The sequence below is a fragment of the Hyla sarda genome, chromosome 1 (assembly GCF_029499605.1).
Source record: "Hyla sarda isolate aHylSar1 chromosome 1, aHylSar1.hap1, whole genome shotgun sequence".
In the NCBI taxonomy this organism is placed as follows: Eukaryota; Metazoa; Chordata; class Amphibia; order Anura; family Hylidae; genus Hyla; species Hyla sarda.
Window position 1 is genome coordinate 377902925 of NC_079189.1, and position 21280 is coordinate 377924204.

Genomic DNA, 21280 nt, shown 5'->3' on the forward strand with positions numbered 1-21280 from the left:
TTTTTACCAAAAGGGTTTTTTAAGATTTTAATACCAATGGTCCATCAATATCAGATCGGTGGTGGTCCCAGTCCTGGCACCTCCACCGAATGGCTGAGGGGGCGCGGCGTTACGTCGCGATCCCCGAAGCCAGTGTTTGGAACAAAATGTTCCGAGCGCTAGGGCAGAGGAGTACCCCTTTAAAGGGGATGTGAGGCTCACATATTTTGGAGGGTTAATTCTATCATGTTGGTGATTATCAATGCAACATTTCTTGTCTGCTTCATATTTGATCACGGTTTCTCTATATGAATTAGAAGTATTCCCGGTGGACTATTGTCTCAATGCTGACAAGCACTATCATGCCTTGTGGGTCATAAAATTGTAGCCTTGTATGGCTTGACAGTTCTTGTGCTATATTCTTGCTACCCCTTTCCCATAGAGTCCCAGATCAAGACCAGTCACAGACGTCGGAAGCAGAGAAAACTATCCAAACAGCACTGTCCTGTGTATGTCCCAGATGAGATACAGGGCATGTGCACAGTGGTCAGGGAGGAGAGCGGCCATCATTTATCACAGTGAGGGAACGCCATATTTCACAGCTGCTGATTAAGACAACCTCCAGTGCTTGCAACTGGAACTAACCAGTGGTGAAACACTACAATGTAAAAAGCCCACACCAGTAAATAATATATGTAGGAAGAAGACTCAAAGCACAAGAATGGAAAAGGTGGAGCATATTAAATATTTAACAAACCCTTTCACATAATGGACTTATAAATGTTGTGTACAAATGGATTTGTGAGCGTTTATAACCCTATAAATTTATTGGCTTCCATACTATGCTTTAAAGGGGCTGTTGGGGGTGGGGAAATGGATGAAATAAAAAAAAATTATAAATTAAAATAAAATAAATAAAAGTAAAAAAAAAACTAAAAAATAAAAACCTCACCTGACAAATTTGTAACAAAAATGCTGATCTTTACTTCCTGGTCTCTTTTTTGACACACAAGAAATACCTGCTTAGCCAATGACTAGCTGAGTCGTGTCACTAATGCAGGCAGCAATTTACTGAATGGTCAGTTGGGACTTGGGCACCGCCAGATCGGCAGGAGATCAGTGAGGTAATGTGTTTTTTTGTTTTTTATTAAGCCAGTCAACCCCCTTTAAAGCTTTATTTTGTTGAACAAGTTCATTAACACAACTGCACATACGAGTGAAGAACTATTCTATTAAAGCATATAAACCCCTACCATCATATTGCACAATATATTTATGCTTACATATTTAATAAATAAATAAAAAGTTCTATATTAGTCACACACATATCATACACTGAAAAAACTTTAAAAAATGATGTGCTTGTACACAATTTACAAAGTGAATAAAACTGTCCTACGCCCACACATACAGTAGTGTTCAGAGTAAAGACAAGAGCTATTTATCTGTATACCATTGGCAGATCCAGCTAACTTCCATAAAGGAATCCATAAATATTAGCTATAAGTCAGTCAAACTCATCATCTACCCACTTGAATCTTTGTTCCAGTTAGAAAAAATCTGCTGTAAGTTTGTCAAGTTGCCTATGCTCATTGAGCCGATAGCTGCTCTTCCCAACCCCCTATACACATACACCTACAGCCAAGCATGCATGTGTTCTCAATGGCAGGAGACAATGCTGACATCTCCGGTAACAGACATCTCTAACACCAACATCTTCTTCCTCTAAACACCTGAGAACCCCCTACACGTTTGATATTAGAGTTTAGTTGACTTTCATATAATATGTATGGTCAGCTCACCAGTTCCATGGTGTTATAGCCTGGCACAGTTACACACAAATGCATAGTAGAGAATGAGAACGAGATCATTCTTTCAGCAGTGGAAATTCAGCAATGGAAGCTTCTCCATTTCTAAGCACAATTACGTTGAATAATTCCTCAGTCTGAACCTAGCCTGGCCCTAAAGCTAGGACGTCTGCTTTGCCATTTTTTGTCCTGGAAAAAACTGCCCCCAAGATTCAGTTTTTATGGTGTTTTTTCAAAAGGAATTTGTGTATTAGTATAGGTATTGTGTATAGGCATTTAATTCTCTGTATTTTTTTTTTCATTACAAGTCATGTGATTCTTTCACCATTTGACTTCATGACTATGGGGAAACCATACAACATCCATACACATGTTATTTCTTCTATTTTTGTTCCATAGAAGTCTATAGGACAAAAATTAACAAGATTTAAAGGAAAACGGTCACCCGTTCACCCACACTAAACCAAATTCACCGGGATATAGTGTGGTGAACAGGAGACCGATGCGGGGTCCCTGACTCATATACATACCTGCAGTCCGATGCCCGGTCCCTCTGAACTTCCTTATCTGTCTGGAGGTGGGCCGCCGGCTGGATTTGAATATTCATGGGTGCTGGTCACGTGAACGCCTGTGCCTACGGAGCTCTCACGTGACCAGCACCCAAGAATATTCAAATCCAGCCGGCAGGCCCGCCTCCAGTGTGCAATTCTCTGAAGACAGAATAGGATCTTCGGAGGGACCGAGGACCGGACTGCAGGTACGTAAATGAGTCTGGGACCCCGCATCGGTCTCCCATTCACCCGCACTATAACCTGGTGTATTGGGTTTAGTGTGGGTGAACAGGTGACCATTTTCCTTTAATAAAAGAAAAACACCATACCCTCAGGTTGCTGTGACTTTGGAAAACTGAGCCTAAAAATACAAGAGAAGGGCGAAAAAACACTGAAAACAAATATCCTGTGGGTATGGCATTTCATAGTTGCCTATTGACTCCCAGCTAACCTCTAACCATAACATTAGGCTAAAAAAAAGAAGAAAAGAAAAAAAACACCTGTATGTTTCAAGCCTCAAAGTGATCAAATCGGAATGATAACTTGATGACCAATCGCATTTGGCATTAGTTTCTATAATAGGATCAGTTTTTCATTTTAACAAAAACAAACTGCAAACAAACGTGTGTAATCTGGTCTCAAAGGTGTTTTTTAAAGCTTCTTTAAAGACATAACCATACAGCATAAGCCACAATCTGACTGATAACTGGAAACTCTACATGTAAAGAATTATCAACAGCACTTGATATACAACTATAGGTGCTATAGAGATCCCCAACCTGTGGCAAAACATAACTACCAGTGTGCAGTAATAACCAAAGGCTGTCAGTGCATGATGGGATTTGTGGTTTTGCAACAGCTGAAGAGTCACAAGTTGGGGATCAAGTAAAAAGTCAACTAAAAACTTACCACAGATGCATAAATCCTTGAAAACTATGACAGGTCATATACATGTTGAATAAGCAGCGGCCAAATACCAAGTTTTACTATAAAATCCCTCTCTAGAACATACAGCATTTTCGTCTTCTCCCTAAAGCAGTAGCAGCCTCAACAAACTTCAAATTACTCACGATTACAGTGAAATGGGAACACGCTACCCTCTTGTTTACCCCACCTAAAACCTAACTTTTATTAGACATTTATCAATATCTAATTTGTTAAAGGGGTACTGCCCTGGAAAAACATTTTTTTTAAATCAACAGGTACCAGAAAGATAAACAGATTTGTAATTTACTTCTAATTAAAAATCTTAATCCTTCCATTACTTAGAAGCTGCTGTTATGATCCACAAGAAGTTCTTTTCTGACCGCAGTGCTCTCTGCTGACACCTCTGTCCATTTTAGGAACTGTCCAAAGTACAGGCAAATCCCCATAGTACACCTATCTTGCTCCGAATAGTTCCTAAAATGGACAGAGGTCAGCAGAGAGCACTGTGGTCAGACAGAAAGGAAATTCAAAAAGAAAAGAACTTCCTCTAGAACATACAACAGCTGATAAGTAAAGGAAGGATTAAGATTTTTTAATAGAAGTAATTTACAAATCTGTTTAACTTTCTGGCACGAGTTGATAAAAAAATAATAATAATGTTTTCCAGGGGAGTAGCCCTTTAACTTACCTGTGACCCCACTGGGAACGTTTCATATTCTGTAACTTCTATAAACCATGTTAAATATATCACATAAAGCAGGGTTCACAGTGGAAAAATTGGAAACATTTTATTTATGAGTGGATTTTTGCCCATAAATGAGGATTATGCCGATTACTAAGGACGCACCAAAATTTCGGCCGCCAAAAACGGCCCTTTCAGCATTTTCAGCTGAGAGAATTTTCCACCAATAATTTCTGGGGGGCGTGGCTTAACCCCTAGAAGACGAAGGGTGTACAGGTACGTCCTGGGTGCCTGGGACTTAGCACGCCAGGACATACCTGTACGCCCTGTGTCCCACCGCGGCTATGACGCGAGTGCAGGAGCTGTGCTCGCATCATAGACCAAGGGTACAGGCTGCTATGGGCATCCAGGGACCCGCCGGTAATGGCGGATATCAGCAATCACGCTGATTAACCCCTCAGATGCCGTGATCAATATTGCGGCAGTTTCGGCCGCGGGGATCAGATCAGCTAAGATGGCGACCGGAGGTCTACTTACCTGCCAGAGAGGTCTTCTTCTCTTTGCCATTGAGCAGATAAGAGAAATAAATCACAGATAATCCTGATCAGTGCTATGCTATGTTCTTAATGGGTTAAAGTTTGGGCGTGGCTTGAAACTTACTAAGGCAAGTCCGGCAGAAGAAGCACAGTCAGAAGCAAGTACCAGCAGAATCGACACATCTGAAGCAGGGCCAGTACGTAATGCTTGCTGCATTTTTCTCACATTGGCCCATAGTTTATACGGGGGCCGGTTTAGTGTACAGGGGGCGTGATGTTTATTTTATTAGCATGGAGTTTTTAATTTCAGATTACTTAAATTCACAAATTTATTTAACTAAAAAATTCTAATAATACAATTTTACAAAAACTATATAAAAAAAAGTGGGTGGGGCAGAGCATTTTTGGTTTTGGTTTTCAGCCAAGCACAGCCTAAATTTTCGGTTTTGGCCCAAAATGTCCCTTTCGGTGCATCCCTACTGAATACGGAGGAAAATAAAATAAAATATGTTTCTGATTTTTATTCTATGTGAACCTGGCCTAAGACTATAACAGTCATATTGGTCTTTATCATATCCATACTCTCTCTCTCTTAAATGCTACATTTCAAATGTGAAAACATTTCTGGAAATTCAACTGTAATTTAAGGATATGTAACCTGTGTCAAATGACCAGTCCAAACATGCCATGATAGGAGTTGTAGTTTTTTAACAGTTAAATGATTCCAGTAGTAGTAAAATACTGACTGTGCAGTCCAGTAGTTAAAGGGGTTGTCTGGTAAAAAACAACGTATCCCCTATCCACAGGATACAGAATAAATGTCTGATCTTGAAGGGGTCCAACTGCTGGAACCCCCCACAATCTCCAAAATGGGGCCCTGCAGGGGTCATGTACTGGGGGGAAAAAAGTGCAGGAACTCACCCAAGATTTCCACCCAAGGGCTGGATCTGCAGAACTCCTGCTAATAGGAATGGTGTTCCTGCTCTGGAAAAAGTGCAGGAACTCAGTTCCCTCACATTCCTGGGGCCCTGGCTCTCAAAGAGAGTGCATGCTGCAGACACCACACACCCCATTCATTACTATTGGAGTGCCCAAGTTCTGTACTCGGTTATCTTCAGCACTGCCATAAAAATTAATGAAACGTATTCCATCTACAGAACATGCTCTCTCTTAAGCGCTGGGGTTCCGTTCTGAAGATCGTAGGGGGTCCCAGTGGTTGCCCCACTGCGTATTTTTGCTGCAGATTTGCAGCTGCAGATTTTGTTGCCCATTGACTTTAAAGGGGTACTCAGGCCCTAAGACATCTTATCCCCTATCCAAAGGATAGGGGATAAGATGTATGATTGCGGGGGTCCCGCTGTTGGGGACCCCTGCAATCTCTCATGCAGACACCTACCTGACCTATAGGGTCAGAGTTTCGTGACATCACGACTCCGCCCCCTTGTGACATCACGCCCCACCCCCTCAATGCAAGTCTATGGGAGGGGGCGTAGTGGCTGTCACACCCCCTCCCATAAGCTTTCATTGAGGGGGTGGAGCCGTGACATCACGCACGATGTTCGCTCCGGAGGCTGATGATAGTGGGGTGCTGCATGAAAGCTTGCGGGGGTACCCAGCGGTGGGACCCCCGCGATCAGACATCTTATCCCCTATCCTTTGAATAGGGGATAAGATGTCTTGGGGCCGGAGTACCCCTTTAACGCCATGGAGAAATAAAAAGCACACCAGACCTAGGGATAAAACATTTAGGAGGAGATCTATCCAGAGGAAAAGTTGCTGAGTTGCCCATAGCAACCAATCTGATCGCTTCTTTCCTTTTTCACAGGCCTCTTTAAAAATGAAAGAAGCGATCTGGTTGGTTGCTATGGGCAACTCCGCAACTTTTCCTCTGGACAGGTTAGTGTTCCCCAACCTGCGGCTTTCTGAGTGTCGCTAAACTATAACTCCATGTAGGCACTGACCGCTGTCCGGGAATGCTGGGAGTAGTAGTTTTGCAACAGCTGGAAGTCCACAGATTGGGAAAGGCTGCTGGATCTAAGACCTAAAAGGTGGCATATCACATTCGTATTATGTATCATCGTTTGCAAATGTCCAAAGTAGTTGAAAAACTACAAGTCGCAGCATGCCCGGACAGCCAGCGGCTGTCCGGGCATGCTGGGAGTTGTAGTTTTGCAACATCTGGAGACCATCTGGTCTAGATGTTATGTGTCAGCTGGACATCAGGTGCCTGTAGAAGGAAACACAGGGCACTGGGAGTATCATGTCACTCCAGCATGGCACCCTGCCTCTAGACATGCCACCCTCCTTTGTCAGCTGTGGTGTGTGTGCCCATGAGAGGGTGGCCGCTTACACACGGATCACGTGTAGGGTGTAAATTTACGGTGCGCCACACACACAACTTTCCCCCGTGTCCTGTGACATAAACTTTCCCTCCCGGGCTGTACCTGGATACTACAGGAGATGTCGGTGTCGTCCAGCAGGCGCACGGTGCAGCGCATCTCCACGTTCAGGGACCTCATACTGGGAGTCCTCAGGCGGATCATCTTCATAGCCCCCGGGCGGTGCAGCTGCTGCTGGGTGCACTGGCAGCCAAACATGCACCTAGGATTGACACAGCACAAGAAGGGGCGAAGGCGGCTACCAGGAGCGCAGGAGATGCATCCCTTGTCTCTCCTCCTCCCGCTCCTACCCCCTCCCTCCTCCCCTCAGAGACGGGCCTCTGGGAGCCGAGTCTGGGGATGCTGCCTGGGGAGAGGCTGGGGCTGCGGGATGGTGGCGGTGCCGTGTCAAGTGCTGAGAGCGAGGCTAGGGCTGCGGGGAGCTGCCTCTCCCGGGATGGTGCTGCTGCGGCGGTATCTCCGGGGATGCTGTAGTGGTGAGAGCGAGGCTCGTCTCCTCCTCAGCGCTATGTGAGGGAGCCGCACTGGTGTGTGAGGAGGAGGCGGACAATGCTGCCCTACACAGATACTCCTGCTTCTACCCGTACTAGCCCACTGTACCAGGGAGGGAGCTGCCCGCCTATGAGTGGGCTACAGCCTGACACAAAACCACCTCATGTGTAACAACCACCCAATAATAAATATATATATATATATATATATATATATATATATATATATGTATATATATATATACAGTAAAATCTCTCTTAGCAGACACCTCCCAATAGGGGACACCTCCCAATAGAGGACAATTTTTAAAGGGTGCCTATCATCAAAAAAAAACCTTTTGATATAGTGTAGATCAAGTGGCAATGAATATCTTACCAATTGGTTTGTATTAAAAATGTTGCATCCTTTATTGTTTTTTTTTACTATTAACCCCTTAAGGACTCAGCGTTTTTCCGTTTTTGCACTTTCCTTTTTTCCTCATCACCTTCTAAAAATCATAACGCTTTAAATTTTGCACATAAAAATCCATATTGTGGCTTATTTTTTGCGCCAACAATTCTATCCACGGCGAAACGGGAAAAAAATTAATTGTGCGACAAAATTGAAGAAAAAATTTCATTTTGTAACTTTTGGGGGCTTCAGTTTCTACACCTTATCTGACCCCTTATCTTTATTCTGTAGGTCCATATGATTAAAATGATACCCTACTTATATAGGTTTGATTTTGTTTTACTTCTGGAAAAAATCATAACTACATGCAGGAAAATTTATACTTTTAAAATTGTCATCTTCTGACCCCTAGAACTTTTTTATTTTTCCGTGTATGGGGCGATATGAGGGCTCATTTTTTGCGCCGTGTTCTGAAGTTTTTATTGGTACCATTTTTGCATTGATCGGACTTTTTGATTGCTTTTTATTCATTTTTTTATGATATAAAAAGTGACCAAAAATACGCTATTTTGGACTTTGGGATTTTTTTTGCGCGTACGCCATTGACCGTGCGATTTATTAACAATATATTTTTATAGTTCGGACATTTACGCACACGGCGATACCACATATGTTTCTTTTTATTTACACAGTTTTTTTTATGGGAAAAGGGGGATGAAACTTTTATTAGGGAAGGGGTTAAATGACCTTTATTACCTTTTTTTTTCTTTCAATTTTTTTTGCAGTGCTATAGCTCCCATAGGGACCTATAACACTTCACACACTGATCTTTTACCTTGATCCCTGCAAAGCCATAGCTTTGCATGGATCAGCGAGATAGAGGCTCGATTGCTCAAGCCCGTAGCTTAGGCTTTGAGCAATCAAACCCAGATCGGACGCGATGGAGCAAAGTAAGGGGGCCTCTGCTTGCGTCCTAGCTGATCGGGACATCGCGATTTTATCGCGATAGTCCCGATCAGCCCCACTGAGCTGCCAGGAAGCTTTTACTTCTGTTTTCGACGCGGCGATCAACGATCTGTGCCGCGCGCTATTAGCCCAGGGTCCCGGCTATCAAAAGCAGCCAGGACCGACCCGGTGTGATGCGGGGTCACGGCGTGACCCCGTTTTAAACACCAGAATCGGGCGCAGGGCGTACAGGTACGCCCTGCGTCCTTAAAAGGTTAAAAAAGTGACCACTAGGGGTCTCACTAGCAAGCTTATGTACTGATTTCGGTCAATAAGACAGGTGGGAGCGAGCGCTGTGCACGTTCATCAGCAGGGCGCGCTCCTGACAAAGAGAGCCTGCGCGAGCTGGCCTTGAGTCAGTGGAGGGCTGCTCAATGATCAGGCCTGCCTTGTGTGCCCCGGCAGGCATTAGATGAAGTTGCGCCTGCCGGGACATGCCCCACTTCCTCCCCTGGCACAGGGCAGCCTACTGCGCTACCAAAGACATCAATAAAAAGGTATTTTTAGGGGGTTTTGAACGGAAAAGGACAGGGATAGATTTTGTTAGAGTTTCGGGACAGATGGGGATGGGGAATTCGGAAAAGTTAGGATGATGATAGGTACTCTTTAACCCCTTAAGGACTGAGCCCTTTTTCACCTTAAGGATGCAGCCCTTTTTTGCAATTCTGACCACTATCACTTTATGCATTAATAACTTTGGGATGCTTTTACTGATTATTCTGATTCCGAGATTGTTTTTTCGTGGCATATTCTTGTTTTTTCGTGACATATTCTACTTTAACACTGTGGTAAATTTTTGGGGTTACTTGCTTCCTTTCTTGTTGCAAAATCCCCAAATTTCATGAAAATTTAGAAAATTTTGCATTTTTCTAACTTTGAAACTCTCTGCTTGTAAAGGAAATGGATATTCCAAATACATTATATATTGATTCACATATAAAATATGTCTATTTTATATTTGCATCATAAAGTTGACATGTTTTTACTTTTGGAAGACATCAGAGGGCTTTAAAGTTCAGCAGCAATTTTCCAATTTTTCACAAAATTTTCTAAATCAGAATTTTTCAGGGACCAGTACAGTTTTGAAGTGAATTTGAGGTGGGTCTTTATATTAGAAATACCCCATAGAAAATTCAAAATCTTCATTTTTTTACACTTTCACGTTTTTGTAGACCCAGTTTTTGAAATTTTACAAGGGGTAAAAGGAGAAAAAGCCCCACAAAATTTGTAACCCAATTTCTCTCGAGTAAGGAAATACCCCATAGGTGGATGTCAAGTGCTCGGTGGGTGCACTACAAGGCTCAGAAGGGAAGGAGCGACAATGGGATTTTGGAGAGTAAGTTTTTCTGAAATGGTTTTTGGGGGGTATGTCACATTTAGGAAGCCCCTATGGTGCCAGAACAGCAAAAAAATCAAAAAAAAACCAACAACATGGCATTCTATTTTGGAAACTACACCCCTCAAGGAACGTAACAAAGAGTCCAGTGAGCCTTAACACCCCACGGGTGTTTAACGACTTTTCGTTAAAGTCGGATATGTAAATTACATTTTTGTAAGGGGTTATGGTAGAAAATGCCACCCAAAATTTGTAACCCCATCTCTTCTGAGTATGGAAATACCCCATGTGTGGACGTCAAGTGCTCTGCTGGTGCATTACAATGCTCAGAAGAGAAGATGTCACATTTGGCTTTTTGAAAGCAAATTTTGCTGAAATGGTTCTTGGGGGGGGGGGGGGGGGGGGCATGTCGCATTTAGGAAGCCCCTATGGTGCCAGAACAGCAAAAAAGAAAAAAACACATGGCATACTATTTTTGGAAACTACACCCCTCAAGGAACGTAACAAGGCATCCAGTGAGCCTTAAAACCCCACAGGTGTTTGACAAATTTCCGCTAAAGTTGGACAGGAAAATGAAAAATATGATTTTTTTCACTAAAATGCTTATGTTACCCCAAATTTTTCATTTTTACAAGAGGTAATTGGAGAAAAAGCCTCCCAAAATGTGTAACCCCATTTCTTCTGAGTATGGAAATACCTCATATGTGGATGTAAAGTGCTCTGCGGGCGAACTACAATGCTCAGAAGAGAAGGAGCGCCATTGAGCGTTTGGTGAGAGAATTTGGTTGGAATAGAAGTCGGGGGCCATGTGCCTGGTGCCAGAACAGTGGACCCCCCCCAGATGTGACCCCATTTTGGAAACTACACCCCTCACAGAATTTAATAAGGGGTGCAGTGAGTATTTACACCCCACTGGCATTTGACAGATCTTTGGAACAGTGGGCTGTGCAAATGAAAAATTTAATTTTAAATTTTCACGGACCACTGTTCCAAAAATCTGTCAGACACCTGTGGGGTGTAAATGCTCACTGTACCCTTGATTACATTACGTGAGGGGTGTAGTTTCCAAAATGGGGTCACATGTGGGGGGGGGGTCCACTCTTCTGGCACTATGGGGGCTTTGTAAACACACATGGCCTTCAATTTCGGACACATTCTCTCTCCAAAATCCCAATGGCGCTCCTTCTCTTCTGAGCATTGTAGTGCGCCAGCAGAGCAACTTCATATGGGGTATGTTCTTACTCAGAAGAAATGGGGCTACAAGTTTTGGGGGGCTTTTTTTCCTATTCTCCCTTGTGAAAATGAAAAAAGTAGGATAACACCAGCATTTTAGGGAAAAAATAAATTTTTTTCATTTTCACATCCAACTTTAACGAAAATTTGTCAAACACCTGTGGGGTGTTAAGGCTCACTATACCCCTTGTTACATTCCGTGAGGGGTTTAGTTTCCAAAATGTGGTCACATCTGGGTATTTATTGTTTGGCGTTTATGTCAGGACTGCTGTAAAATCAGCCACCCCTGTGCAAATCACCAATTTATACCTCAAATGTACATAGTGCGCTCTCACTCCTGAGCCTTGTTGTGCGTCCGCAGAACATTTTACGCCCACATATGGGGTATTTCCGTACTCAAGAGAAATTGTGTTACAAATTTTGGGGGTCTTTTGTTTTCCTGTTACCACTTGTGAAAATTAAAAGTATGGGACAACACCAGCATGTTAGTGTAAAAATTAATTTTTTTACACTGACATGCTGGTGTAGACCCCAACTTTACCTTATCATAAGGGGTAAAAGGAGATAAAGCCCCCCAAAATTTTTAAAGCAATTTCTCCCGAAATACGACAGGGCTCCAAAGCGAGAGAGCGCCATGTGCAAATTGGGGATTTCAATCCCCCACAAAAATACGCCACGGCATTGTTTCCCAAACAGGGTGTCTCCAGCTGTTGCAAAACTACAACTCCCAACATTAACTGACAGACCATACATGCTGGGAATTGTAGTTATGCAACAGCTGGGGGCACATTGGTTGCGAAACACTGAGTGTTTGTTACTTAACTCAGTGTTTCTCAACCAGTGTGCCTCCAGCTGTTGCAAACTACAACTCCCAGCATGTACAGTCTCTCAGTGCATGCTGGGAGTTGTATTTTTGCAACAGCTGGAGGCACACTGGTTGCGAAACACTGAGTTAGGTAACAAACTTGGTTTCACAACCAATGTGTCTCCAGCTGTTGCAAAACTGCAACAATCAGCATGCATTGACAGTCGAAGGGCATGCTGAGAGTTGTAGTTTTGCAACAGCTGGAGGCACACTGCTACAACTCCCAGAATGCCCTTTGGTAGTCTGTGCATGCTGGGAGTTGTAGTTATGCAACAGCTGAATGCACACTTTTTCATGTGCCATGAAAAAATGTGCCTCTGGCTGTTGCATAACTACAACCCCCAGCATGCACAGACTACCAAAGTGCATGCTGGAAGATGTAGTTGACACTCCAGTTGTTGCACTACAACTACAACTCCCAGCATGCCCTTTGGCTTTGCATTCTGCGAGTTGTTGCTAAGCAACAGTAGGAGGTGAACAGGCCTCACCTCCTGTGGTATCCTGTCTCCGGGTCCGCCACCGCTGCTACCACCGATCCTGCTGCTCCTGTCGCCACCACCGTACATGAGGGGACCCCCGCTGGCCCCTATTGCCGACATAATCGTCGTCCAGATCACCGCCCAGCAGGGTCGTGATTGGTCGGTCGTTCAGACCAATCCATCATGTGATCGTGGGGTGGCACCCGTGCCACCTCACTCCTGCTGGATAAGGGTGAATGGGGCTGTCTTGGACAGCCCCATTCACCCTTTTTTTCCGGGTCACCAGAGACCCGATTGACCCAGAATTGTGGCAATTCGCCGGACTGAATTGACCGGCAATTTGCCGTGATCGCTGACATGGGGGGGGGGGGTCTCAGGACCCCCCAGGGCGATGTGGCGGGATGGCTGCTGATAGATATCAGCAGTCATCCTGTTCCGATCACCGCGTCTGGAGACGCGGTGATCCAGGAAAGCTGCGCCGTAAATGTACGCGCTGTGCGCTAAGTACTTCTTAGCAGCGCTGTACATTTATGGAGCATGTCCTTAAGGGGTTAATTCCCCAGCAGAGTCCCATAAGAAAATGTATTAGCACCCTCCGAATAGGGGATATTCCCAATAGCGGACACTCCCAATAGGGGACAAAACACTCCCAATAGGGGACCACCATGCTTATGTGCCGGCCCTACCTTGTACACAGGGCCGCTGTCAGGGGGATACAGCCAATACCCCAGTAAGGGGCCCAGGCGCCCACTGCACCCCCCTGCAGAAGCTCCAGTACAGAAGCAGAAGAAAGCTGTTTAAACAGTGGTCTTCTGCTTCTGTACGTCCTCCAGCCATATCATTCACCCCCTCCTTCCCTGATCCCCCTGTGTCACTTTATTTCCACTGTGCCAAATCATCCCCCCCCCCTTACCCCCTGTTCCACATCATTTCCTCTTGATCCCCCCTGTGCTATTTCATTCCCTCTTTATTATCCTCTGTGCAAATTCATCAACCACTCTTTACCACCATCTGTGACATTTCTCCCCACCCTGTGCCATTTCATTCCCCTTTGTCCCCCTGTGCCACTTCATAAAGAGGGGGGGGGGGATGAATTTGCACAGAGGGTAATAATGGGGGAATGATATGGCACAGGGGGGATCAAGGGGAAATGATGTAGCACAGGGGATAAGGGAGGATAATTTGGCACAAGGCACAGGAAAATAAGATGGCACAGGCTATAAAGGGGGTGGATGAAATAATACAGGAGAGGGATAAGGGGGGATTAAACGGCATTGGGAGATTCTACTGTAATATTTATTTTTATTGTGTTTTATGGGTAATTACACTCTGGAGTTAGTACAGTACAGAATTCAGTTATCTAGAAATATTTTTGAGCCTTTTTTTTTTTCAATGGGGACACCTCTCAATAGTGGACACTTTTTTATTCCCTGTGGATGTCCGCTATTGGGAGATTCTACTGTACTGGTGAGGAGGACACTGATATACCCCTATACCCACTAGAACAAAGATGGGAAAAGATGCAATATACAGAGCAGTGTCCCCAATCTCCAGCTCTACAGCTATGCTAAAAGTTGTTGTTCTTCCACAGGTGGGGAAACACTACTATATCCCCTTGCCACTTTAAAGGGAACCAATCATCAGATTTTACCCTATATAACGCTTGGCAAAGCGTTATATAGGGTAAAATCTTTATTTTCACCATTCCCAGGGGACGCTCCTGCCCCAGGGATGGTGAAGATATGAAGTTATAAACTAGTCACCGCCGCCGCCGTAAGTAGTCACCTGGGTGGGGAGCTCTTCTCATGTACTCCCGTTCTTCGGCCGGGAGAGACGCCCCCTCCTCTTGATTGATGGGCCGCGTCATCGCTATGCTCTGTCTGTTCAGTGAGCGGAACAATGGCGCGGCCCATCAATCAAGCGGAGGGGGCGTCGCTCCCGGCCGAAGAACTGGAGTAGATGAGAAGAGCTACTTACGGCGGCGGCGGCGACTAGTTTATAACTTCATATCTTCACCATCCCTGGGGGCAGGAGCGTCCCCCGGGAATGGTGAAAATAAAGATTTTACCCTATATAACGCTTTGCTAAGCATTATATAGGGTAAAATCTGATGATTGGTTCCCTTTAAAATTATGTTGGAGTGAACCCATGGTGGCTGGGCAATAGAGGATCATAGAGCCCCTGGGTGCCATATATTATACTATATACTGGCCCCAGATATGAATTCATGATATACGCTGTAATCCCCACATATAAATTCATACTATATACAGTAACCTCCAAATATGAATGTATACTATATACTGTAACCAAACATATATGATTTTATTCTGTACATAGTAACCCCCACATATAAATTCATACTATATACTGTAACCTCCACAAATGAATGTATACTATATAATGTAATCAAACACATATGAATTTATATTATACATAGTAACCCCCACATATAAATTCATATTATATACAGCAACCCCTACATATGAATTTATACTATACATAGTAACCCCCACATATAAATTCATACTATATACAGTAACCTCCACATATGAATTTATACTATACATTGTAACCCCCACATATAAATTCATACTATATACAGTAACCTCCACATATGAATTTATACTATATACAGTAACCTCCACATATGAATTTATACTATATACAGTAACCTCCACTTATGAATTCATACTAAATACAGCAACCTCCACATATGAATTTATACTATATACAGTAACCCCCACATATAAATTTATACTATATACAGTAACCTCCAAATATGAATTCATACTATATACAGTAACCCCACATATGAATTTATACTATATACAGTAACCCCCACATATGAATTTATGCTATATGCTGTAACCCCCACATATAAATTCATACTATATACAGTAACCCCCACATATGAATTTATACTATATACAGTAACCCCCACATATGAATTTATACTTTATACAGTAACCCCACATATAAATTTATACTATATACTCTAACCTCCACATATGAATGTATACTATATACTGTAACCAAACACATATGAATTTATACTATGCATAGTAACCCCCACATATGAATTTATCCACTTAAGGACCCAGGGGGTACCTGTACGTCCTGAGTCCGCTCCCGTTCTATTACACGGAGCCACATCATAGCGGGTCGGGCCCGGCCTCTAACAATGGCCGGGACCCGTGGCTAATAGCACGCGGCACTGATCGAGATCCAGGCATGAGCAGTCAAGCGGCAGAATCATTGATCAATGGTTTCCTATGAGAAACCATTGATCAATGTAAAAAATCAGTGTGTGCAGTGTTATAGCCCCCTATGGGAAAGTGAAAAAAAAAAAGTTAATAAAGATCATTTAACCCCTTCCCTAATAAAAGTTTGAATCACCCCCCTTTTCCCATTTAAAAAACAAACAAAAACTGTTTAAATAAAAATAAATATATGTGGTATCGCCACGTGTGGAAATGTCCAAATTATAAAAATATATTGTTAATTAAACCGCACGTACAATGGCGTACACGCTAAAAAATTCTAAAGTCCAAAATAGCGTATTTTTGGTTACTTTTTATATCATGAAAAAATGAATAGATAGGAATCAAAAAGACAGATCAATACAAAGATGGTACCGCTAAAAACTTCAGATCACGGTGCAAAAAATGAGCCCTCATACCGCCCCATAAGTGGATAAATAAAAAAGTTATAGGGGTCAGAAGATGACAATTTTAAACATATACATTTTCCTGCATGTAGTTATGATTTTTTTCAGATTTATGACAAAATGAAACCTACATAAGTAGGGTATCATTTTAATAGAATGGACCTACAGAATAAAGATAAGGTGTGTAGAAATGAAAACCCCCAAAAGTTACAAAATAGCGTTTTTACTTCAATTTTGTCGCTCAATGATTTTTCTTTCAGTTTCACCGTAGATTTTTGGGTTAAATGACTAATGTCATTACAAAGTAAAATTGGTGGTGCAAAAAATAAGCCATCATATGGATTTTTAGGTGCAAAATTGAAAGAATTATGATTTTTTAAAGGTTACGAGGAAAAAGGAAAGTTCAAAAACGGAAAAACCCTGGGTCCTTAACCCCTTCAGGACCAAGCCCATTTTGGCCTTAAGGACCAGAGCGTTTTTTGCACATCTGACCACTGTCACTTTAAACATTAATAACTCTGGAATGCTTTTAGTTATCATTCTGATTCCGAGATAGTTTTTTCGTGACATATTCTACTTTAACATGGTGGTAAATTTTTGTGGTAACTTGCATCCTTTCCTTGTGAAAAATCCTAAAATTTGATGAAAAATGTTAAAATTTTGCATTTTTCTAACTTTGAAGCTCTCTGCTTGTAAGGAAAATGTATATTACAAATAAAAAATGTTTTTATTCACATATACAATATGTCTACTTTATGTCTGCATCATAAAAGTGACGAGTTTTTACTTTTGGAAGACACTAGAGGGCTTCAAAGTTCAGGAGCAATTTTCCAATTTTTCACAAAATTTTCAAACTCACTATTTTTCAGGGACCAGTTCAGGTTTGAAGTGGATTTGAAGGGTCTTCATATTAGAAATTCCCCACAAAAGACCCCATTATAAAAACTGCACCCCCCAAAGTATTCAAAATGACATTCAGTCATCATTTTAACCCTTTAGGTGTTTCACAGGAATAGAAGCAAAGTGAAGGAGAAAATTCACAATCTTCATTTTTTACATTCCCATGTTCTTGTAGACCCAATTTTTGAATTTTTACAAGGGGTAAAAGGAGAAAATGTATACTTTTATTTGTAGCCCGATTTCTCTCGAGTAAGCACATACCTAATATGTCTATGTAAAGTGTTCGGCGGGCGCAGTAGAGGGCTCAGAAGGGAAAGAGCGATAAGGGAATTTTGGAGAGTACGTTTTTCTGAAATGGTTTTTGGGGGGCATGTTGCATTTAGGAAGCCCCTATGGTGCCAGAACAGCAAAAAACCCTCACATGGCATACCATTTTGGAAACTAGACCCCTTGAGGAACAAAACAAGGAATAAATTGAGCCTTAATACCCCACAGGTGTTTCACGACTTTTGCATATGTAAAAAATTTTTTATTTTTTTTCACTAAAATGTGTGTTTCCCCCCAAATTTCACATTTTTCCAAGGGTTAATAGCAGGAAATACCCCCCAATATTTGTAACCCCTTCTCTTCTGAGTATGGAGGTATCCCATAAGTTGACCTGAAGTGCACTATGGGCGAACTACAATGCTCAGAAGAGAAGGAGTCATATTTGGCTTTTTGAGAGCAAATTTTGCTCGGGGGGCATGTCGCATTTAGGAAGCCCCTATGGTGCCAGAACAGCAAAAAAAAACACATGGCATACCATTTTGGAAACTAGACCCCTTGAGGAACATAAAAAGGAATAAAGTGAGCCTTAATACCCCACAGGTGTTTCACGACTTTTGCATATGTAAAAAAAAAATTATTTTTTTTCACTAAAATGTGTGTTTCCCCCCAAATTTCACATTTTTGCAAGGGTTAATAGCAGGAAATACCCCCCAATATTTGTAACTCCTTCTCTTCTGAGTATGGAGATACCCCATAAGTTGACCTGAAGTGCACTATGGGCGAACTACAATGCTCAGAAGAGAAGGAGTCATATTTGGCTTTTTGAGAGCAATTTTGCTCGGGGGGCATATCGCATTTAGGAAGCCCCTCTGGTGCCAGAACAGCAAAAAAAAAACACATGGCATACCATTTTGGAAACGAGACCCCTTGAGGAACGTAACAAGGGGTACAGTGAGCATTTGCCCCCCACTGATGTCTGACAGATCTTTGGAAGAGTGGGCTGTACAAGTTTTCATTTTCACGGACCACTGTTCCAAAGATCCGTCAGACACCTGTGGGGGGTAAATTCTCACTGCACCCCTCATTACACTCCGTGAGGGGTGTCGTTTCCGAAATGGGGTCACATGTGGGGTTTTGTTTTTTTTGCGTTTGTCAAAACCGCTGTAACAATCAGCCATCCCTGTGCAAATCACCTCAAATGTACATGGTGCGCTCTCCCTTCTGGGCCTTGTTGTGCGCCCCCAGAGCACTTTGTGCTCACATATGGGGTATCTCTTTAGTCGGGAGAAATTGCGTTACAAATTTTGGGGGGCTTTTTTCCCTTTTACCTCTTGTGAAAATGTAAAGTATAGGGCAACATCAGCATGTTAGTGTAAAAAATTTAATTTTTTTACACTAACATTCTGGTGTAGACCCCAACATATCCTTTTCATGAAGGGTTAAAGAAGAAAAAGCCCCCCAAACCTTGTAACGAAATTTCTCCCGAGTACGGCGATACCCCATATGTCACCCTAAACTGTTGCCTTGAAATACGACAGGGTTCCAAAGTGAGAGCGCCGTGCGCATTTGAGGCCTAAATTAGGGATTTGCATAGGGGTGGACATAGGGGTATTCTACGCCAGTGATTCCCAAACAGGGTGCCTCCAGCTGTTGCAAAACTCGCAGCATGCGTGGATAGTCAACGGCTGTACGGCAATACTGGGAGTTGTTGTTTTTCAACAGCTGGAGGCTCTGCTTTGGAAACAGTGGCGTACCGGACGTTCTTATTGGGGGAGGGGGGCTGTGTAGGGGTATGTGTATATGTAGTGTTTTTAACTTTTTATTTTATTTTGTGTTAGTGTAGTGTAGTGTTTTTAGGGTACAGTCACATGGCCGGGGGATTACAGCGAGTTTCCCGGCGCAAAATTTGCTGCATCTCAAGATGCGAGAAACCCACTGTAAAAGCCTCGCCCATGTGAATGTACCCTGTACATTCACAGGGGGGGGGGGGGGGGGGGTGCACCAGCTGTTGCAAAACCACAACTCCCAGCATGCATGGTCTGTTAGTGCATGCTGGGAGTTATAGTTTTGCAACAGCTGGAGGCACACAGGTTAGGAAACACTGAGTTAGAAACAGACAATGTTTCCCAACCAGTTTGTCTCCAGTTGTTGCAAAACTACAACTCCCAGCATGCCCAGACAGCTGAAGGGCATGCTGGGAGTTGTAGTTCGGCAACATCTGAAGGGCCAGATGTTGCTGAACTAAAACTCCCAGCATGCCTGGACAGTCAGTGCATACTGGGAGTTGTAGTTTTGCAACAGCTGGAAGAGCACAGATTGGAGACCATTATACAATGGTCTCCAAACTGGGGCCCTCCAGATGTTGCAAAACTACAACTCCCAGCATGCATGGTCTGTTAGTGCATGCTGGGAGTTATAGTTTTGCAACAGCTGGAGGCACACAGGTTAGGAAACACTGAGTTAGAAACAATGTTTCCCAACCAGTGTGTCTCCAGTTGTTGCAAAACTACAGCTCCCAGGATGCCCAGACAGCTGAAGGGCATGCTGGGAGTTGTAGTTCGGCAACATCTGAAGGGCCAGATGTTGCTGAACTAAAACTCCCAGCATGCCTGGACAGTCAGTGCATGCTGGGAATTGTAGTTTTGCAACAGCTGGAAGAGCACAGATTGGAGACCATTATACAATGGTCTCCAAACTGGGGCCCTCCAGATGTTGCAAAACTACAACTCCCAGCATGCCCAGACAGCCAAAGGCTGTCTAGGCATGTTGGGAGTTGTAGTTTTCAGACTCCTAGAAGCAGCAGTGAAGATCTTCACTGCTGCTTCTGAGGACCACATACTTACCTGCCGGTCCCGTCGCTGCTCGTCCACGTGGCCGGTCCTGCCGCTGCTCCTCGGTCCCGCCAGGTAAGGCCGCCGGTCCCCTGATGTTCCCCCCCCCCCTATGCCGCAGGTCCCCGCGAGCCCCCGCAGCCATCGTCCCCCGTTCTGCCTGACTTCCAGGGGCGGGCAGTGCGGGGGATCTGAACTTTCACCCCAGATCACTGTGATTGGTCCACAGGGACCAATCACAGTGATCGCTGACCAAGACCATCAATGGATGGTCCTGGGGGTGAAGCAGAAGTTGTCCCCTGCTGGAAACAGCGAGACTTCTGCCAGTTAACCCGTGCGATGCTGCGCATCGCCGGGTTAACTGAATGTCATTTATAAACGCCGGGATGCGCGAACGCACTGCACAACCTGGCGTTTATATATGACATTCTGCGGGAAGGGGTTAAGGGGTTATACTATATATGTGATGTCCCAGTACAGGATATGTTCCTACAGTCTGTAACACTCACGTTTCAGAATACAGGAACTCCGGTGGATGTGAATCCACTGGACCTGTGTGGCAGATGACTCAGACCCTACCAGGGAGCGGAGTCTAAGGTGCCGCTGGTTTTCACCAGAGCCCGCCGCAAAGCAGGATGGACTTGCTGCAGCAGGCGGCACCCAGGTCGCTACCCCTGGCACGGCTCGACCACACAGGCAGCTGAGGAGATGCGAGGCACAGGAGGGATAAGCAGCTCATAGTCAGGATAGCAGAAGGTTAAAGCAGGCGGCATAGTAGCATAGTCAGGACACTATTTTCCTCCTATTGATGCCACCTTCAGCCTCTCTCATTGTGCTGACATGTGACTCCTTGTTAGATTAGGTCCTTTGTATCCACACACCTTGCTGCCAACACCTCCACACTGAGTCATTCAGCCACTATATGGTCTC

At 43.7% G+C, this 21280-nt stretch overlaps 2 protein-coding genes across 5 annotated transcripts in view; one reads left to right on the forward strand and one right to left on the reverse strand.

Moving 5' to 3' along the window:
* The window catches only part of FRMD3 (FERM domain containing 3), a 231577-nt gene extending 224138 nt beyond the window's left edge, over positions 1–7439 (reverse strand). For all 3 annotated transcript variants that reach the window (XM_056523864.1, XM_056523855.1, XM_056523847.1), the window contains exon 1: positions 6928–7439. In XM_056523864.1, the coding sequence (XP_056379839.1) occupies positions 6928–7080 (153 nt within the window). In that variant the 5' untranslated portion in view covers positions 7081–7439. The remainder of the gene's footprint in view (positions 1–6927) is intronic.
* The window catches only part of IDNK (IDNK gluconokinase), an 81988-nt gene continuing 65337 nt past the window's right edge, over positions 4630–21280 (forward strand). The window contains exon 1 of one of the 2 annotated variants that reach the window (XM_056523913.1): positions 4630–4680. The gene's annotated coding sequence lies outside the window, so the exon portion shown is untranslated. Of the gene's footprint in view, positions 4681–6421; positions 6532–21280 lie in introns of those variants that run through there. The other variant, XM_056523932.1, reaches the window with a different exon arrangement.